Consider the following 22,122-nt stretch of genomic DNA (forward strand, 5'->3'; position numbering starts at 1 on the left):
TGGTCGTGGTCGTGGTCGCCACCCATATAAATACTCTCTGGTAGCCAGAGCAGCTGTCGAAAAAGGACTTACAAGTTTGCATTCTGCTTTGCCCACTTGTCTTGGCTTTTGAGTTGTTTCGTGAGCCTCTTTGATGGGAGTTTGTTTTTCAAACGGACTTTTTTAGTGAAGCCAAGAAAATAAAGCAAAGTTACATGTTGAGCTCGGTTGGTTAAGAAAGATGGAACCCCGGAGAAATACGATGATGGACAAGATGATGGCATCGTTCAAACTTCTCTGGCATTAATCACTTCCACTCAAATGATGCCTGGTCCTAATTGCACCTCCGCTTGCCGCGTGCTCAGTCCCTTTTCAATGCAACTGTAAATTGAAATGGGTCTCAAATTGCAGCGGCTGCATGCCAAAAAAATAAGGAGGAGAACACCTGCCTTTCCCATCGACTGCCGACATTTCTAATGCTCACGCCCGACTGCTGCCAAATGAAGGACAGCCGAAACTATTCAAGGTGATACGCAGTTATTATGCAAAACAAGATGGATCTATATCGAAAGATACGAGTATATAATCGATCGACTTGCAGATAATCAAAGGGAGAAACAGCTGGCCTGGCAGGTATTGAGTAACCGGATTCCTGTACAGAATTCGTTTTACATACGTGTAGCATTGGAGATAGTTTTCTCAAGTTCGGAAAGATATGTTCTTGCATGTAAAGCCTTTCGAAATTCATTGGATCTGCCTGTGAGTCTTCACAACGAAATACAGAAGAAAAGTACCTTCCAATTGTCTGGAGACAAACACAAAATGATTGATTGGAGGCCAGGCTGGACAGTCAGGTACCCATTAAGGACCTCATCCAATATGCTCCTAAACACAATCTCGCCTAATATTTTACGCTCATTTAGGGCATTACAGAAACATAGCTAACGGATTTTGTGCAACGCACCCTGCTCCGAACAATGGCTGTAACTCTTGAGCGGGCCCGAAAGGAATTGCAACTGTGGATCAGGGGATCACAATGAAGCGGATGGGAAAACTAAAACCAACGCCCGCTTGACATTTGGCTGCTAAACAAACAAATGCTGCAAAAAAAGAGGACTGCAAAGGGACACAAGGAAGAAAAAACTGTCAACCTTACGTACAACCGTATGGGTGCAGAATGGGGGGAGTAGAGCAGGTCAATCAAGGAATAGAGATAGGGATAGGGATAGGGATAGCACGATGTTGAAGCGCAGTTGCACTACGGTGTTGCCTTTCTAGAGAGACATTTTTTGGTATAAAAACTGAAATTGAAATTGTGTCATTTCATGCCAAGAGCTGAAGAGAGCGTAAGGGGAGTAGCAAAGGCGGGTGGGGGGACACACACACCTGGCCTTCAAGCAGTTTTACGTCCTTTGTGTACTTTGCTTCCTCCTAACTGTCATTTTTAATTGTTTGTGTTTAACGGTTATCAGGCGAGGGCCGAGAACACAAGAATTTATCGAAATTTGTTGTTTTTCTTTGGGCTTTTTATGGCCTGAACTCTTGACGTGGCCAGTTGCCCATTAAGCTTACTTTTAAGTGCCATTCTGTCCCATTCATCTGCGTCTCTTCTACTTGAAAAATTTGCGCATGCACAGCAATTTCTCGTCTCGCCTTTCACTTTGTTTCTCATTTTCATTTTCATTTCCTTTTTTTTTTCCTTCTTCTCCGTATTCCAATCTTAATTTTTTTGTTGTTGCCGCTTTGGGGTTGAAAATAATTCATTTATGCAAATGAGGGGGTGTTTAAAATTAAGCAAAGAGCACGTAGGCCAAAAGTAGCGGTAGCACCAACAGCAGAGCATGATATCGTGGCCATAATGAAGGAGGTGACTGGATGGGTGGTGCAAAGGGGACAAGGGGAGAGTCGACAACGACAAGGGCAGTGAGGACATTGAGAAATGATAGAAACAAAAGGTTTTCGCTCTCCTCTCCCCAACACCACTAGCCAGCACTCTCCCAGCTCAAAAGAATCTCTGGCTTTTTCTCTGTCTGGATATAAGTTACAATTTGTAGAATACGTCGGGGGAGGGGGCAGTTCTTGGCGTTGGAGTTGGGGTTGAAGGAGGAAGGGCGTGCTTTCCCCAAAAATGTCCAAAAGTAGCCTTTGCCTTTGGGATTCTCGAACACAATACTAACAAATTAGCCATATTTCATTTATAAGCACTTTTCATGTATCTGGCGATGGAAATCTTTATCCTAGATTCCCTGATAGGCAGGTTAACTTCATTTATCAATCATCAATCTAAAATCATTGCGAAGTGCCTCGCTGTATCATCAAATAAACAGCTCATTCCTACAGGAAAAAGGGGCGGGCGAAGGGTTCTTTTCCCACATACTCGTGTGTGTATGTATGACCCTTTTCAGTGCCAGCAACAATCGAAATACAAAGCATAAAAAAGAGTATCTCGGCCAGATCGGATCCTGGCGAAACATGACATTTATTACGCTCTATTAGCGACGAGAGCCGAGTCAGAAAGAAAGCAAATCGAAGGGGATTGAAGAATGAATGGGCTTGCGTGTGTGGTGCGAGGTCATGCGAATCCTTTACCATTGGGGGTGAACCGTATGTGCGGTGGGTAGGTGTGGGCGAGGGCGAGGGTGAGGGCGAGGGCAACGATTTGTAATGCTTTTGGTGCGAGATTTCTTATGCAAATATAACACACATGTGATGTGGCCACAGGAGTATGGCGGCGGGTAAACGTGAACCAGCACTAAATGTTGACGCGTGCTGCTCCTGCGGCCAACATATTCACATATGTGAATGCTCTGGTGGAAAGGGGGGGTGGGGCGCTGGTGATGCCTCGGGCTCTTGTTTGTGTTTTCTCGTTCCTCTTCCACAACGCTGAAAGGTTAAATGTTGCCACTGGCACATAATTTTGTCAAGTGCTGTCAGGAGCCCTCACCCCCCCAGCCCGATCCTGTGACCTCCACATGTGCTGCATTGTGTTGTTTGTGCGCCTTACGTGGTCAGCCCATAGTGCTTAATGGGAAATTAACAACTTAATTAATTTCAGTGCCATTTATCTTCAGACTGCGTAAGAAAAACTTCAACGTACCAAAGATCAACAAATTTCCATTGGTCAAACTTTGGCATCCCTGGCCAGGCCAGGCCAGGCCAGCCCAGGCCAGCCCAGGCCAGCCCAGGCCTGCCCGCCCGACTCCTGTCTCCGCAAATGAGATTTATTTATGCCTTTGCGCGTGTAGCCAAAGCAAATAAGAGGCTGATGGCTTGGGTCTTTACCCAAAATAGATGCTGCGTCTTGCCTTCCAACAAATTAGTTGGGCCATATCGCAGATATTATTTTAAACTGAAATGTAATTCGTTAAAACATAATATTCTTGGATTGTGGGGTCGCAGCACCCCTCAACTCCAACTTGGCCTGTCGCAATGCCAGTTCTGGCCTGTTATTATGAACTATAAAATATTCATATGCATCTTACCTGTACCGAGGAAACACATTAACAAAATTTGTGTGCGTGCCCTGAAACGTCGTCGAAGGCACTCATCTAATTGCATTAGTAGAAGCGACTGGAACAAGCACCAGAGTCTGTCCGAGGGGTACCGTACCCCAAGCCCGGGCATGGGCCGGGGGAATTGCACTTTCTTGCTTGATGCTCGCTAGGCATATGTTCCCATATCGCTTGTCAGTCCGCGCTCCCTGCGCCCTGCTCCCCGCCACCCACCACCCCTCGCTGCTTGTCTGTCTGTCTATCTGTCGGCTGCTTTTCAAATTTTATGACATTTTTATTCGCTATGGTTAGCAGTGGGTGGGTGAAGGACGCCAGCATACCTCAGCATCTCCCGTGCCCTCTCATACATGCCTCTGACTGGTGTTTTAACGCTGATTTTCGCAGAAACAAAAACATTTTCATTTTATTTGGCCGTGTATTTTTTGTGTTGGTGTTTTTATGTAGCAGCTTTCAAATTTTTATAACTGTCATAATTGGCGTAATTGTTTTGGTAGTTTACCGTAGATCAGCTCTAAAAGCTTTTCGCTGTCCTTTGAATGTGTGCACAGCTTCTATGCCTACAACTAGAGAATCCTTCAATATATCCCAATAGCTCTATTCCGAAACGTCTCGCATCAACAGAGATGCAAATAATTCTGGAAAAATTAAAGCAAATCATAGATAGGAAGCGCAAATTGCAAACTTAATAACGACGCCCCCACAAAGAAAGCACCGAGGGAAAGAGTACCCACACGGACTGAGACGGGCTGAGAGAATGAAAGATATGCAGATATAGATGGAAATATATGGATGGAAACTCCTAATGAAACCCATGCAAATGAACAAAAGGCAACATGTCTTTGCCACACATAGAGCCGAACACAGGCAGGGCAAGGCAAGCTACATCATCATTATCGTCAACATCCTCTGCGGGAAAATCAAAGCAGCAAATGAGATAAAAAGAAAAAACCATGCGAAAAGCCAAAGCTAAGGAAACGCATTGAAAAATAGAAAGAGAAATGGAAAATTAAAATATCGATCAGCAGCGGTGGTAACGAACTCCAACCCCTTTGCTTGGAGCAAGTCTGCAAATGAGAAAGACGGCGAAGGGCTTCCTTTCTACGTGTATCCCAAAAGGAAAAGAACATGGCTGGGGCGATGGGGATGGGGGTGTGGGATGTAGGATGTAGGATGTGAGAAAGGGCTTTGGCAATGTCCTCGACGTGCGCTCTTAAAATTAAAAGCATGTTTGATGAGGAAATTGAACTGGCATGTGAGAGCGAGACCCTGGTTTCGGGATATGTTGTCGACGACTTAGATTCCCTTTTTACCGAACAGCAAACATATCCAACGGAACGGGAAGATACACACATGAGTATATAGAAGATATATGCACGGTCGGCTGTTAATGATGATGAAGAATCAAGACTCGGGGAATCAAAAGCTTCCAACATACCCTCTGGGCACCCAACATACTCTGTGTACCCAGGCCCTTGCTCCCCCCGAGATTAATTCCTCAAAGCTGCGTTCGGCTTGGTAACTTCCATCGATATCTTTCGTTTTTTTCCTGCTTCTCATTTCTGTTAATTTCATTCACCCTTTGCAAATGAGCTGAATGTACGGCGTACGGCGTACGGCGTACCGCGTAAGGGGAGGTGCACCCACAAGCACCCCAACACAATTTTCCACATTATCCCCTGACGTCGACTTGAACGCCAACGTTAACGTCAACGTCAACGTCAACGCTGGCTGCGCGGTTAGCGTCAGCGTCGGCGTGGGTGCTATTCAAATTCTCCACTCTTGCTTTACACGCGCGATTTTCGTTGTTTTCGCTTTTACATTTTTTAATAGCAATAGAATTTTCCCTTGCGCCTGCCTCCGTTGCAGGGTGGCACATTTTTTTCGAATACCCCCAACCACTAAAAGACAACCCTGCCAGCCACTTTCTCTGTGTGGGCCTGGCACTTAAAACGGTTGCCAGAAACTTGCTCTTCTGAATTTGTCGCTGACGCCGCGCCGTCAACTCCCACACCCAAACCCTCTCCTTTTTTTTTATATTTTCCACTCGTTCACCCATCCTCACTTGCGGGTATTAAACTTAATGTTGATAGTGTAATTTTATATTTAAGAGAACCAGCTAAAAAAAACTTTTGGGTTGAGTGCAGAGTGTATTAGGTGTTGTGTGGTATTGCTTTGGGGGTAGCGGAGCACTCTAGTGCATGTTTTCTGGGAATGAGTGGGACACAGATCGAAGGGACCGGATCGGATGAGGACTGTCAACTGCTAGCCATGTCTTCACCATTACTGAAATTACTGTTACTCTCAACTCTTGCTTTGGGCTAATTCGGAGCTGCCTTTAAGAGCAGAAATCTTCTCCCTTTTGGGAGCTGGGAGCTGGGAGCTTCCCTTATCCCTTCCCTTGCTTGCTTAAGTAGAAATTACTTCATCGATTTTATTTCTCTCCCATTCCCTTGCTTCTTTCGAAGAAGCCGCTGGCAACAAGCAGAGTGGAATAAAAAATTGAGCCTGCCGCCAACATCCGCCGTAGTCACCGGGTCCGTCCTCCCTCCCTCCTTTTTCTGTAGCTGCCAAGGACCCACAAATTATAGAAGAAAAAAACCTCTGGCACACTCAGCTTTTTTAAGAAATTTTTTTATTTTAAGGGTAGCTCTCAAGATTTTTTTCTGTTCTCCACTGCGCATCCTTTCGTATCCTTGCTTGGTTGCCTAATGAAAAGTCCCCGTCAATTACAAGAACGCCACGCGGCGGCCAAAAAAATTAAATGAAATTATAGAAAAAGGTAAAAAGTTGCCGAAAAGATGCAAAAAAACATGACCAAAAGTCAGAAAAGAACATGGATAGATGCCTGCTCAAAATCCTGTGTAAGCAAATTTGCGTCAAGGGATCAAATGGATCTTTCGGAGGGGGGAGGGGACATTAAAATTTTGAGCATAACAAAAAATGAAAGACGTGACCGGGAATTATAGTTTTCTATTAGATATTCGGCAGGACAATACTACCTGCCACTTAAATCACGAGAGTTCCGCTGATTCTTTCAAGTTGATAGTGCCTCGAGAATTTGGTAACTCTTTCGTTAGATTTTTGGCTAGGAAAGAAGATAAGGCATGTCTGCAATTTGCAGTTTTAGGGTAGAGAAGGCTGTTTCGGTTTTTTGGTCAATGTACAATGAGTACAAGGTACTTCAAGGTATGGTCGGAAATATCATAGGGTAAAATCTGACACGGGATAAACTGCTCTCAAAATTTCACAATTTGCGGCATTAAAGCCTTCTGCCGGTCAGACATTCAATTTTGGGTCTTGGGCCACGACCTTTTGTCTTCCTGCTGTGCACGTGTGTTTGCCAGTTTTTCAATATTTACCTCATATGATGTCACGGAAACAAGCTGATTTCTTATACCAACTATTGGGGACACATGGATGGGAGTGGGGCATTGGGAGTGGGAGTGGGAGTGGAGTGTGCAGCACCACTCGCTTTCTGTTTGTTTGAACATGTGTCCTTCTTTTCAGATTGACCGTTCTATTTGTTAAAGGTATTTGGATCAGGATCTGCTGGAAACTGGCCAGAGGGCCGGCGGGGGAAATCAGCACCGCAGGACATGCCAACGCCAATGGGCAGCTGTCAGGGGCAGGACTTAAGCCCGCAAGCCTTTGAGTTTTTTTTTGCGTTTGCGTATACCTTGGCAAGCAGCTGTCAAAACTGCTAATAGGCGTAAATGAGCCGCCCAATGAGGCAGAAAGAAACTGTTGAGGAAAAACTAATTTCCGCTGCATACAAAGACGAACGTCTTCAGCTTCAGTCTTCAGACAGGACAAGAACAGGACGTGTGCCAGAAGTATTCTTTGCGCAAATTCGATGTCTGATCCCTCTGCGTGTGCGGCCCCTAAATAAGGATTATCGTCGTATGCAAAGTGAAAAAAGAGAAAAAGGGAATAATGAAAACTACAAACTGCAGGCGAGTCAATAGCAACCGAAACCCTTTTCAAATTTTCAAATTTCGAAATTCCAATCCCAGGTTATGCATAGATCTCTCTGTGTATAGGGTGTAATTTTTTTAGCAGCCGGCATTTGCATACCAAAAAAATTAAATATTCAAAAAAAGTGAGGCTGTGGCTGTTCCTGGCAGGACACACGACAAACGCACCCCTCGTGATTTTTTTTTTTTCCTTTTTCCTGCTACCCAGACAACGTCGAAAGTCCTGCGGCTGCGGCTGGGACATCGACAACCCTTTAGCACTTTTTAGAACGGGTTTCCACAACTTTTAATTTGCATTTTGTTGCTTTGTGTTGCTGTTGGGATTTCAAAATCAAGTTTAAAAAACTCACCCCAGACGTTGTCGGGTTCAGGTCCAGGCTCTATCATAAAAAACAAATGCTCGATTTTTTGGGGTACAGTTTTTTTTCGTTCGGAATTTGACAAGTGAATATTCATGTAAACTGTGCAAGGGTTAAAACTTTTGAGAGCTGCAGAATAGGTAGAACGAAAAAAAACGTGGGTACTTTAGCATGTGCTCGGGCAGAATAATTTGGGATGATGTGGGTAACGAAAAAAAGAGTTGGGAAAAATGCAGGCTGCCAACAGGGTGATGAGTGGAACATAGATCGTTAGTGGATCGTGAGTGGGTTCGTTAAGGTTATATTTTTGAAAAGTTATTAAAAATATTTCAGGGCCATATATGCAAAGGTATCTGAAGCTTTGGCTCAACTTTGACGAATAAACTACTTATTTGATCCGCTTAACATACTGGAAACTAGAAAAAAGTACCCCTATTAAAAAATCAAGAGTACCATAGAAAAAACGAGCCAGACATACCAGACATTATCAAAGGGGTAAGAAAAGCACGCAGCGTTGCATGCAAAACGAAAGTTAATCACAAAATACATTACGGTGGATATAAAAAATAGATGAACAAAAAAAATGAGGCAGACGCGCGACTCGTTTTTTTTTTTTTTTTTTCGTCCTGAGAGGGGTTAACTTAATTTATGCGCATCGTTGAGTTGGAAGCGTGGCAGCGACGTTGGCTGAGGCACTACATAGATGCTGGGGCTGATTATGCAGCACGGCAGCAGCAGAGAAGCAGCAGAGCAGCAGCACGGCAGCAGCACGAAATGCTTTCTTTCGTTTCCTCAATTTTGTAATTTGGAAAATATGCCGCAGTTCATGGAACGCACTGCCTGGCACGGCTGCGATGTTAATGTCAAATGGCAGGGGTTTGGTTTTGCTGGAAATTATTGATTTATGATTTTGCAATTCTATGGACATTGACTAGGTGCGATGTGTTGGCGATAGTTATTAATGTAACCACGAAAATTGGACAACAAACTTGGCTTCTCGTTTATTCTTTTTCTTTTTGTTTTGAGTATAGCCGTTTGAATGTATCTTCAGGTATCTTTCTCTTTGCTTAACCAATCTTATACGAAAGCATTTAATATTCTACTCCACTCCCCAGAATCCCTTTCTTTAGGCACACTTACAAGACCAATTAAAAATTATAAGCAGTCCCCTCCAGTCAAAGGCTCTCCCTTAAAGTACTTCCCATACATATAAGACCACCTTGATGAAAAACATTCAACATTAAGAAGGAAAAACTGCGTGGCCACCTGCGCAACTCGACGCCAAATGATGCCGTTAAGATGCTTATAGCAAAAGAAGAGCGGCGAGTGGGGTGTGGGGTGTGGGGTGTGGGGAGCAAATACTTCAAAAGGCATTTAAAACAAAAACGAAACAAAATGAAAGCCAAGTTCCCCCCCCCCCCCCCCAGTCCCACAATCCTGCAAATGGGGGTGGCGTTGAAAAGGGGTGGCAAACGAAATTAAATTTTGTACTTCGCATAAACTTAATTACTCGCCATGGCCGGCTGGATAAGATGGGTGGAAAGGAGAGGACGACGAAGGGCTACGGAGAGTTCTTCCTGCTCGTGGAGAGAGCCCTGCGCAGTCGCGAGATTCGCTTTCGCTTCGTTCATTAATGGTCGCGCTTAATGGGAAATATTAAATTATGCCCGCGCTGCATTGTGCTGTTGCTGGCTTCATTTTGGGTCCTTTGCTAATTTAACCCTCCGGACTCCAGGACTCCAGGACTCCAGGACTCCACGACTCTGGGACTCCAGGATGCCAGGATGCCAGGATGCCACTCGGAGACATCTTTTGTCTTTCCATTGGGATCCTTGCTTTCAGTTCAGTGTCAAACAAAGTCATTTCCATGTTAATTGCACGCCATTTTGTGCCTTTGGTCCTTGGCCCGGTTGATAGGCTGATTATCCTTTCATTTATGCAAAGTCCCAGCTCTTGTTAATTTGCTTATTTCGTTGCCGTCTTCCAAGTCCCTGCTTTTGTCCGCATCTTAATTAATGTTTTCCTTGTTGTTATGCAAAGCAGTCTAGTTATTAAAAGGATACGCCGTCGAGTCCCGCTTCATCCCGGGGCCACTTGGGCCGGATATGAAAGGTAATTAAAAATTTTTCATTGCTCTGTTAAATTGCGCTTTGCATATTTTGTGGCGCCTGGTTCAGAAAAATATATTCGCAAGGCTTGGACTTACTTGCAGATATCCTCATACCGAATCCGCATCCGATATCTGGTGGCTTTCAGTTGGTTGGAGGCTGTCTCTTACATTGGGACATGGCCGCAAATTAGTTAAAAGGATATCTGAAGGAGAGCTCCCAGCATGCTTGCTTCCTTTCTGATGTGCCTTTTATTCTATAAGCGAATTACAAATCCATTAGGACATACCCAGACCCAGGACTGTATGAGTAAATATTAGTTACTCGAAACGAAAGTAAGTGCGCAGCATTATTAAATAATAAGCAGTTCGGAGCAAATCCTTTTAGGCCCATACATGAGCTATAATTTGATTTAGCAGCACGAAAAACTGTCCTCTTACTGGGACATCACATCGGGTGCGGTGCGGTACCCAAAGAACTACGAGTAATACTGACCTCTATCAATCGCCTTGCCTTCCCTTCATCCCTTCCCGCTCCCGCATCTTCACATACGAGTGGCACAGAAGACCTGACGAGTATGTTACCGATTTCTGGCTTTGCATAGCAAGCAAATAAAAACAAGTGGGGCAGGGAAAACCCACAACAAATCGCTTAAATCGCATCAACAGTTTGCCAACACTCACAGGGGCACATATGCATAGCAGATACGAGAATGTGTAGTGAATGATAGCTTGTTGATAGCTCACTTTCCTCGCCCACCACATGTCAACAACAACCAGCACTCCTCCCCACAGGTCCTCCCCAGCCAGCAAAACAGCACAGCACCCCTCACATATGATTTTCAAACGTTTTCCTTTGCCTTTTTACTCACAAATTTTTTGTGCAAAAAAAAGGGGAAGAAAGGGTCCACGGCCTCCCCAAGAGAGTAGCAGTAAAACTCATGAAAATCGCGTGTGTAGTGCCTTTTTGTCTGTGGTTGTTGTTGTTGTTGTAGTTGTTTTTGTTGTTGGGCAATTGCCGTTTCCGTCGTCAAAGTCGTCGCGGTTTATGCATGTAAATTTGTCCAAAATTGTCGAAAATTTGTGGCAAATAAAAAAAAAAAACATATGGGAGAGGACGGAAGGAGTCGCACTTGTCTAATGTTTACGTAATCATCAGCATTCTTATCATAGAATTGCCATTACTGTTGGATGGGCGGAACTGCTACCGGCGGCATAGGGATAGAGTTGTGCAATTTGGCTTTTATGGAAATTCATGTGTTGAATGCTCCACTCCCCCTATGGAAAAGTGGAAAAGTGGCGGGATTTTCGCTTATGCAGACCATGTGTGGCAAGTGGGGGAATGGGGAAACGTGGGAAAATTGTTGCTTATATGAATTTCATTGTCAAAGGTCGGTTATGAATAGGGCCTAATTCGATTTATGTTTCATGTAGGTTATTTTGCCGAATGTTTTTTTTTATTTCTGTCAAAGCAACAAATACCTAGAAGTAGAAATATTTTCTGTATAATTCCCTAATCGGTTACGCAGCAAATGCGTCGCGAGTGAAACTGCTTAAAGCTTAAAGATTTTTACTTGCTTGGGGAGGGGTCGTCACTTCTCTCCATCCCGTACTTTCTACTCTTGCTCGCGACATTAATACCATGAATAATATACGCTCATTTCTTTTGCTTTTGCGTTGGCGTTGGCGTTGGAGTTCTCTTACCCGCTTCCTCTTCCTCGTTTTCTTCCATTTTTGTCCTTGCTCTGTTTCCTCTAATTCCAAAGGGGTTGTTTGTAATTTTCTTTAAACAAAAATTTCCTTCTGCTTTTACGTTGCTTCTCGTGCAACTCGGGAGGAACAAAAACGGAAAATATACAAGTAAAATGAGTCAGAGCAAACGCTGAAAGCTGCTGTTTGGAAAAGCTTTGCCACAAAGGGGGTCTTACGGCGATAGAGAGTGGGGATGCAAAACGTCTCAATGAGTTTTACGCTCGGTGCTTGATAATGAGCAGAAAGCAGAAAGGAAGCGAGTCAGTCAAAGACGAAGGAGATGAAGGAGCATCGCGCCGTTCCCGTCCCCAGCCACATCCCCGCCCGAGCTCTTCTCTGGTTGTGGCTGCGCTCATCCAGCATTAAACTCTTTGATTAAAGCCCAGGTTGGAGAGAGACGCCAGTACAAGCACCCATCTCTTTTTAACACAGACGCAGGTGGCCTATGCCGCCATGCCTGAAAACAACGAAGGTGGCTGGCGGGCTGGAGGGGTTGGCGGAGAAAAAGCGAAAGCACTTCGTATGCAAATGAGTTTGTCGTTATCGTTGCAGCCGACGCCGCTGTCGGCGTCGCAGTTGCCGCTCTTCGAGAGGGTTGTTTTTCAGTTTTGCTTTTTTTTCTATACCTCATCTTCTTCCCCTTCTGCTATGGGGTTTACTTGATAAGAGAGAGCAGAGCAGAGCTCGTAAATTCCAACCGAAAAGGAGTAGAAATGCTGAATGTACGTAAATTTATAATGAGAGTTTTTGTTTTCCATTCTTTTTAGCTCTCTCTGTCTCCGTCTCTTTTTCTCCCTCTCTCTCTCTCTTTTGGTACTTACAATTTTCGCAACATGCTGTGCTGTCCTTCATCCTCCTTCTTCCACTTTCTCCGTGGCCGGCGTGCTGTGTAACTTTTCCTTCGAGCATTGTCTTGGCTGGCCGATCTTGATCCCGATCCTTGCTAATTGTGTTTGCCAAAATTTGCATGCCCTTTTTTCGCATACCCTGCCAGGCACGGCCGGGGGTAGAAAGAAGAAACCCGTAACAAGACCATGGACTCAATTTTGCATAGTCTGTGCCTATTCGGGCAGCATATTTTCTCTGCTTCTTCAAACTCTTTGTTCTGATCCTGATGCAACTATTGTTCATTTTTTCTGAGCCATTCTGGCGATCATGGGTGGCATTCTGTCAACTATCCAAGTATAGTTACGTTTTAATACCGATGGAGATATAGTCAAAGGCGAATTTTATACATCTATGGGCATAGCCTATCGTTGTAGGCCTAAGATATTCATAATAAAGGAAGCCAACTAAGTGTTCCCATAAGAGCACAATGGTATTCGACCTTAAGACGAAACGGCAAAGCCGTCATATTAATAACACTCATAATTTTATACATTTAATTGAGGCGAATGGCCGCAGGATAATGAAAGCAACCGGGCCTCAGATGTCGTTTCCACAGCATCCCCTTTCTTACATGCCATTCCATGGTTCCATCGTCCATTGCACTTGAGGCAGCTTATTAGAAGAGGCTGGCTTCGTTTGGCGCCAAGCTCGGACTGGTCGTCCCTGCCCTCTTGCTCGGACTCGGCGAATCGCGGGTGAGAATCATAATTTTTCAATTTGAATAATGAACGGCAGTTGGCGGCGTCGGTGGCTCGCTGCCGGCGAAGCCTTTAAATTTATTTTGAATGCCTTTTATTTTCTTAGGGGTTTCTTTCTTTTGCCACACGAAAAAGAAAAATCCTAACAGCCAAACACTCGTAAACTCATTTGAGAAAAAATTCTTCTGCCTCCCAGTCCAAATAATTTTCTCGAAAGCTGAAAAAAAGATGGAAAGGGAGAGAAGGATAGAGAGAAAGAGAAAAAAAATAAAGAGAGACAGAGGGGCAGACACGTGGGAGTGGGAACTACACTTAACAAAATTTTAGCCACAAGTAATTACTGTTTCATAATTATTTTTGTCTGTATTTCAAATAAAGATTATATTACAAATAATATATATAATATACAGTTGTTTATTGTTATATATAGAAGGTTGAATCAGTTTCGGATCGTCCCAACACGATTTCTTTATGTGTACGCTGGCAACTTTCGGTGAACGCCAAGCGAAGAAAGGCTAAAATGCTAATAAGCAGCGCAGTACGCGAACATTTCGCTCCATCCCACTCCCACACCCACTGGCACTGGCACTCTCCTACTCGTCTCTATGTAAGCACATAAGACGCCCTCTATGTATTACATGGTGGGTTTTTTTATATAGAGGCTGCCGGGACAGGATGAAGCCTTTTTTGGCTGTTGAAAGGGGCACAAAGAAGTGGAGGCGTCAGTTTTGCTGGAAGGTTGAATGGGGGGCGGTTGGTAGCAGTTCGTGGGTTGGCGGGTTGGCGGTGGGAGTCGCCTTTCCTTCATTTCGTTGTAGTTGTTTGCTCTCTCACTGGAGATTAAATGGGGAAAAACACTGTGACATTTTCTGGCTGCGCGGCGCGTTTTTTATTTCTTTTTCTCGCTCAGCTGCTGCTTCCTTTAGACGCGAGTTCAAAATCCGGCGAGGGGTTGATGGGGGGAAGGGAAGACGAAGACGTTAGGTAATGGGGAGGTTTGGAGAGGGTGGTGGCGACAGCATTAGTGGGGCGTCTTGTGGCAAATGTAAAATAATGCGAAAGGGCTTCGTTTGCATAAATTAAAAATTTATATAATGCTGCCCGTTGTCGCCTTTTGGAGGAACGGAAAAAGCCTCGGGTCCCCGGCTAATTTTCTGTTTTGTGGAGGGGTTGTTTCTTAGCTTATTGATTAAAAAAGTCTTGGTCCTTTGTTTAACACAATAATGTAATATATTTATATATGTATATATATATATATTTCTATGTTTTGCATACACAAAGTTCATTTGAAAACATAATACATTGTAGTTTAGAACGAATTGATACATCTTAAATACATATTTGAACGAATGCATATATTTATGGTTTCAATGCCGGAAAGGACAACAACAATAAAATAGAAACTCAAGATAACAAAGCTGACAACTCGTTACATCATATGAATTCATACTATTGAATCATATATATGAATATTATGAATATTTTGTGTTAATTAAAATTCTTCTAATTCTGATCTCTAAATGTATTTATTAGTTTTTCAATGACTACATATCAAAACTGGTAAATGACGTTTGTTATACTCGTAAGATTAGGCTCGTATCTTTGTATATGGTTGTACATATACATACATACATATTTATGTATTGCACAATTTGAGCTGCAATTAGTAGAGCTGATTCATATTAAGTATAATATTTACATGGAAATTGACTTTGCATTTACAGACATATGTATAGTTTAAGTATTTTATTACAGGTTACACCTAACATTTAAACAAGCTAAGTTTATATAGTGACGATTTAATTCGTATAGGTTTTAAATGTACATAATCAATATGAAACATGTGTGAGGTCTTTTGTGCCATGCGCTGAGCTTCGAAGGATTCGAAGGGCGCTCACTATTTGATTTTATTTTTTGTAATCATTTAATCTTGAGGAACTTGTATACCATACACTTGAATGAACAAAGAAAATTACACAATATTTTGTTGCATTTTTTTAACTTTAAAACGTCCGAACTAAGGATGCATCGAAAAGATTGATTACCTTTCGATGAATTGAACCAAAGATTGCACTAAAATTAGTATGTAGTGTAAGTTCGTATTTCTGACTATTTACAGAGGCTAACGTATGTACAGAGAGGGGGTCTGATTATTCATTGAGTATATAATAATTTAATATTTACACTTAAATTGTATTTCATCAAATGCTCGAAAATCGTTTTATTACTAGGCCCGTATCCATATAAAATATGCATCAAAATTACTTAATGTATAACTTTGGGTTTCCTTTTCGATATTTTTGTCTAATGTTTGTATATAAATTCAGTTGAATTGTACGATTGCCAAATTGTTGTATATATGTATATACCGTATTAGCTCACAACAATTTTGATACAAAGAGGTATTGGAGGTATTTGGTTATAGCATTTTTTCCTGTTTACTTGGTTCAAGACTTACGATTAGAGACTGTATATTTTCACATTTGAAATATGTTCGATTACATTTTAACAGTTTACAGCTAAAGTTTATTCATTGAGCTATGTGTATATCAAAGATGCCTTGCGAACATTTTATTTTGTTTTGTCTTAAGTGCCTCTCAAGAGCTAAAACAAAATCAAAATCAAGGGTATTTCTAATATGGAAGAAGATTGTGTAACAGCTTTCTCGCCTGTTACTTATTGCCGTAGACCGTTTGCCTTTTAACGAAAAAGAAAGAAAGAAGAAAGAAAAACAAAAAGAAGGTAACATAAAATGTTGTTTAATTTTTGGAATTAATTTATTTTTCCATTGCATTCAGCAACATTTCAACTAAACATGACTCTGAATAGGAACATATAAAGTAATATTATATTTTGGGCTTTAATAAAAAAAAGATTCATGCAATAAAATATTAGGAGCTAATCAGTTAAATAATGTTTTTAAATATTTATGGCAAACAAAACAAATAGCGTACAAATAATTTTGTTTTTATTGTTAACTTAAAGTTAATTTTGATTTAATGTTGATTGGCATTGCTTTCTTTAAGAATCCTTTAAAATATATAAAAAAAAAAAATATATATATATATAAAATAATATAGTCTATTAACCATTCGATAGATTTTATATTCTTAGCAAGTGTAAAATAGTATTTTTGGAGCGCTGTATAATTTACAATTGGCAGCTGCATTTGCTGGGTATTTACAATTTTGACTGAGTTGAAAATAATCTAAAACTTGTAACTTAAAGTAGGTTAGGTGTTGAAAATGGCACAACATGTTCGGTTCATTTTGGTGGGTTTTGGCAGGGATAAGCATGGCATATGGCATGTTTAGCTAATTTTGTACAAATTATGTGTATTTGTTTTTTTTTTTTTTTTTTTAATTTTGTGCAATTATTTCACTAAAATATCTATATTTTCTTTAGTTACTTGTACTTAGCATTAAATTCCTGTTGCAAAAGATGTTTACTCTCCACTTTGAAACTTCATTTTGCTTAAATTTTGTGTGGATTGTTGCCAGTCAACTTCATCAAATGAAGGCTGATAAAGGCTATGTACAATTTGGGCTTTCACTGATTTAGTGCTGGCGCATATAGAGAGCAGCGGCATCATCCAAATCGTCCAAATCAATATCCTCGTTTTGTTCTTGTGATTCGGTGGAGCGGGGCGAGTGCATGCTGAGATCCTCAGGCTCGGTTTGCTCGGGCATTTCACTGCGGACATGGATTATCTGGGGAGGAGGTAGACGAAACACACGGCGTATATCCTGGGCCTTTCGACGGGCCATGCTACTGCTGCAGTGGCCATCTACTGAGCTGGCGCCGTCCTCAGACAAGTCCAATGGAGCCTCGTCGTCCAAAGAACCCTTTTCGAGATCAACCGACTCGTCAGAGCCCCCATAGCTTGCACACATAGCCGCAAATTTATTGGCGGATGGCTCCAGAGCCATAGAGGTGACTGCCATGGGAAAGTCTCCACTCATTGCAGGTGAGAGGGCCGGAGTGGGTGGCGACTGAATGCCACACTTGTGATTCATCAGGTGGTGACGCCGACGGAATTTCATATGGCAACGGTCGCACTCAAAGGGCTTCTCGCCATTGTGGACCAGCATATGGGACTTCAGCTGATTGGAGTCACTGAATTTACCGTCGCAGATCTCGCAAGTATACGGACGCTCCCCAGTGTGAACGCGCAGGTGACGCCTAAGATTGGCCACCTGCACGAATTGGCGATCGCAGTGGGAGCAATGATATGGCTTCTCTCCGGTGTGCAGACGCATGTGGGTCTTCAGATGATGGTCTCGGGTGAAGCGCTTGTGGCACTCTGGGCATTCGAAAGGCTTCTCGCCGGTGTGTGTACGTTCGTGGTTCTGCAGGACGTGCTTGTATCCAAAGCTGCGAGAGCAGATCTTGCAGGTGAAGCTCTTGTCGCGAGAGGGATCTTTGGATGCGACGCCGGTAACTCCCGCACCGACGCTTGCCACCTCGTGTGTGGAATTGGGCGAGCTGCCGCTGGATGGCGGAGAAATGGGTCCACCCGGTGTGTGATAGAGATCATTCACGCTCATGGTGATTTCCGTCTGGAACTCCTTCTTTACCGATAACTTGCGAGACTTCTTCACTGGCTCACGGTGCTGTGGTGTACTGCTGGGAGAGGTCAACGGATGCTTGCCACTGCCCAAAGGTGTAGTGGACACGGGCGAGTGCGGACTGGCGGGCGGGGAATGCATATGCGTGCCCTGGGGTGGCATCTGCGACTGCTGGGCGGCCCAAGCTCCAAACAAAGCCGCCGGATTGTGGGGAAACAGTGTGTTGGCCAATGTACTCATTGGAAGCTGGGCCATAAAAGCAGCCGCCTGGCGGTTAGCAGCCATCAGTTGGGTGGGTGAGAGCATGCCGAAGGCTGATGCAGCGGCCGCCTGTTGTAGACCCATTCCCGGGTACATGGCCGCGGCGCTGCTGGCAGACGTGTTGGCTGACATGGGAGGCGACAGTGACATGGAGCGGTCTGCAGCGACCTCCTCCCTTTTAATTCCCGCTAAAGCAGCAGCTAGGCCTAAAACAAAAAAAAAAAAGGAAACAAAAAAGTTAGCTAAATGTCTTTACCCTTCTTATACTTAATATTGTACACTAAAATACGTCTGAGGAGAAGGAGAGTCAGAAGAAGAGCCGAGGCTGTCTTGCTAAGAGAGAAATTGCTTAAGAGCAAACCAACGTCACATATGTTCATGTGTGAGAGTGTTGCTCATGCTCTTTCTCTCTGTATTTCTCTTTGTCTTGTGCTCTCAGCCCTTTGTTTTGGTGGGGGCGTTGCAATAACGAGTTGAGTGCCGGTTTCTTTCTGGCCAAACTTGTAAACAAAACTTAATTGCTCTGGAGTCTCGATGTGTGTGTGCCTGTGTTTACGTGCGTGTTTGTATGTAAAAATGGCGTTTAACATTAAGATGAACACATCGAGACGTCGTTATCACTGAGCTATGTTAAAGAGCAAGCTTTCATTCTGATACAGGTCTAACTTATAGCGGACTTGTGTGCAAGTCTTGAACGTTGAGTGAAATGCATGTTTTGTTTACTTACTTCGTGTCTGTGCGTCCTGGAGCATTGATATAGCCATTAATCTGTGTTCGTTGCGGTGTTGGGGGCTTCTCGTTTTTGCCTTGATTTGAGCAAAAACCAGTTGTAAATTCGCTTGATAACTTTTAGTTAATACAGTGTAAACACACAATTTTCATTTGAGCAAAGTTTTCTGCACTTTTTGTAGGATATGATTCTAGGATAACTTGTTTGTTTCACGCACTTTTTGTACTTTGAGGTAGAGTGTTAAGTTTCTTTTTGTGTTTATATAAGTTCGCCGATTATACAAAATGAGGTAGATTGTAATTTATTTCAGTTATTTTATTAACTTTCTCTGCAGTAGTGTTTGCCTTGAGGTATTTGATTTGTTGCCCGTTTATAGTTTGTATTTTTAAGACAAAAAAAAAAAAATTCTTAAGATGTTGCCGTGACGAGTCTTCGCTGAGGAATGATATTTGAGAGTGACTGAACACGTTTTATATAGCTGGAAGTATCCTTTGCCGAGAAATCCTTTTTGAAGCAACAAATTTGCGTATGTGTATGAGTTGATGGGGTGTTCTTCTTTATCGAGGAGTTCTGTTGTTCCTCTCACGACCAAACCAAAATCACGAATGATACAAATTCGGTGCGTGCGCTAACTATAAGTACGCTCTGCTCCGTTTCGGCTTCGCCCTCCCTCACGCATACACTCGCACGCTCAGAGCACACACACGCTCGCTTCGCTCTCCCGCTCACTCACACAAGCGCAAGACAGCAAGAGTAGGGAGGGAGAAAGCAGTGAAACGACGGCGAAAAACGATCCGACGACCGAAGAGGTAAAGTGAAATACTTTTTACCTAAGAGACAGACGACTGTTGATTTTTCCTATGCAAATTGGAGCGACAGGGATAGCTAGCACATTTAAAAATCTCAAAAGCGGGGTGTCCTTATGTACTGACACACATACTTGTGTCCTCTACAGTTCACCAAAAAAATGTTGACTTTTAGTCAAATAACTTTACGCCGTACGTGTAAAAAACCTTCACGATTTTATGACACTGCATTTTTATATTCTGCAGTCATAAAAAATAAAAAATCAAAACTATGCGCTACCTATGGGAGGCCTTAAAAACTTAATGCCACTTCCGCTACTCTTGTTTTTTTAGAGCCTTCATAAAAAAAGTGCACTTGAAGGCAATTTAAAGTGGAGCAAGGATCTGAGGCCACTACTTCGAAACGGGTAAAAAACTGAATTTCCCCTCAAACGAAATTTCCCCTTTGTACATAAGCCAGAAGGGGAAATGAAGGGGATGAAACTAACGCCAAAGGAGAGTCAGGCGATAGGGCAAGAGAGGGAGCGAAAGACGTCACAGATGGGGTGGAAATCCAAGCGTGCGCTGTAAGAGCGAACCGGAAGCTAACGAAACATGGTGAGCCATTTCCCCTCTTCTAGTTCTGCTTTCTCGCTCTCTTTGTGTCGCGCGGCAGCTCTCTATGGAGCGAATCCAGTTGTAGCATTGCCCCTTGATACTTTTAAAGGATCCCCGAACAGAAAGAGAGGGACTGTTGTTTTATATATCCTGTGGTCAGGAATGCTTGGGAATATATGTATATATTCTGCGTAATGGGCTACTAATTGTTGGCACACGTCTAAAAAATGAGTCATAAAAAAGGAACTGATAAAAAACTTGCCAGGTAGAAACCAAAACCAAGTCAGAGGCCCTTAATAAAAAACAGTCAACATACTCGTACATATTTAAGCATGGATATTTTTTGGAATTTATTTTTGGTTATTTAAACGTTGGCAGTGACTTTTGCGGATTGACTTCTAAATCGTTTTATGTAGATTTTTATGGCAAGGACATGCTGTGCAGAACTTATGCTGAAAATGGGCCCAGATCTTCGTGCTGGTTTTCGTAGGTAGGCCAAGGACGAACACAACAGAGAACTCGGCAGGCGGGTAATGCGAACTACCGTGGAAATTTTCGAAAGTGAAATTGAACAATAGCCAAAAAGGACATGGATATCCTTGCCCTGCATAATGTTACGTAAAATTCGAATGGTTTCTGTCAACCAACGAACAAGATCAGTTTCAGCGAAAATTGTTCGCAAAACTCTCGAAAATTCGCAGAAAGCATTAAACAAAATTCAAGCACCCAAAAATGACCCTATTGATAAGGATTTCTGATTTTTGAGCCGATCTGACTCGTTCGAGAACATCGTCAGCTAATTCCCAGGTTTGCGGATTAGTCAGAAATACTTTTCTACATGTTTGCTGCCTTTCGCTTGATATTGACAAAGAAACTTAGCTCAAATGATTTTATTAAGATCCGGCAGTATGCGATAAGACGTTGCTGGTTATCTATGGACGCAAAGTCAAGTATACTAGTGTCGGGCGAGAGTAAAAGAAAACGAGATGTTAAATATGAAATGAAGAGTGAAGAAAAATTTGACGACTGAGACTTTCACACACTTGTGCGACCATATGTTTGCACATAAGTGGGGCAGTAGTGCGTATGAAAGTGCGTATAGTTTGTTGATAAGGCTCAAACTTGAAAAACTAACCTAGGCTAACACTACTTGGGTGACTATAGAGTAAGGTTCTCATATATATATATTTCTATTGTTGTGTCGAGCTCTCAAAAAATATATATATATAATAGACCAGCATATTAAGCTGTTCTACCTCATATACGAGTACGAGTACTATCCCAGCAGATGCGTTGTGTTGTATCTTCATCATCCTACACGTGTCTAGTTTCATCGTCTGATAGAAATTCTACCGCTGTACATAACCCTTACCGGACCGGACCTCCTGAAAGAATACAAATAAACACAAAACGCACAAAGCTAAACAAAGAGGAAAACTCTACATTTTTTTTTTTATAAAAAAAACGACAAATTTGTACAAATATTTCGAGTGAAAACGAGGGGCTGTCAACAAAGAGACGATTGGTAGGCCAAAAAAGGGGGAAAAAGCGGAAATAAAAGTGAAAGTGAAGGCTTAAAAATCGCACGTCGCGCACACGCATGCGCCTAAAAGCAACCCTAGGGACACATCATAGGGGTATTTTTTTTTTATTGTTGTACGGCCTATGAGTGTGCCCACAATTTTTTAATCATTTGTTACACTCGATCAGCTTTTGTATGGTTTTTTAAAGGGTGCGGTTCCTTGATTTATAGGCAATCGAGTAGTAACGACGTGATAATGTTGTTGGAAGTACAGACATGAACGGGACAGAGGTAGACCATCGCACTCTTGATCTTGTGTGTTTCTTGAATACTTCAGAATGGAACCGCTATTCCTAATCATGCGATTTG

General features: G+C 42.7%; 1 protein-coding gene across 1 annotated transcript; it reads right to left on the reverse strand.

Annotated features, from left to right (window-relative positions):
- Positions 1 to 16,328: 16,328 nt before the first annotated feature.
- LOC108160436 (protein krueppel) lies at positions 16,329 to 19,446 on the reverse strand. Its single transcript, XM_017294444.2, has 2 exons — positions 18,826 to 19,446; positions 16,329 to 18,304 (listed from the first exon to the last, which is right to left on the reverse strand). The coding sequence occupies exons 1-2, from the start codon at positions 18,860 to 18,862 to the stop codon at positions 16,827 to 16,829; spliced, it is 1,515 nt and encodes a 504-aa protein (XP_017149933.1). The 5' UTR covers positions 18,863 to 19,446; the 3' UTR covers positions 16,329 to 16,826.
- Positions 19,447 to 22,122: the final 2,676 nt, after the last annotated feature.

This window comes from Drosophila miranda, chromosome 3 (genome assembly GCF_003369915.1).
Source record: "Drosophila miranda strain MSH22 chromosome 3, D.miranda_PacBio2.1, whole genome shotgun sequence".
Lineage (NCBI taxonomy): Eukaryota > Metazoa > Arthropoda > Insecta > Diptera > Drosophilidae > Drosophila > Drosophila miranda.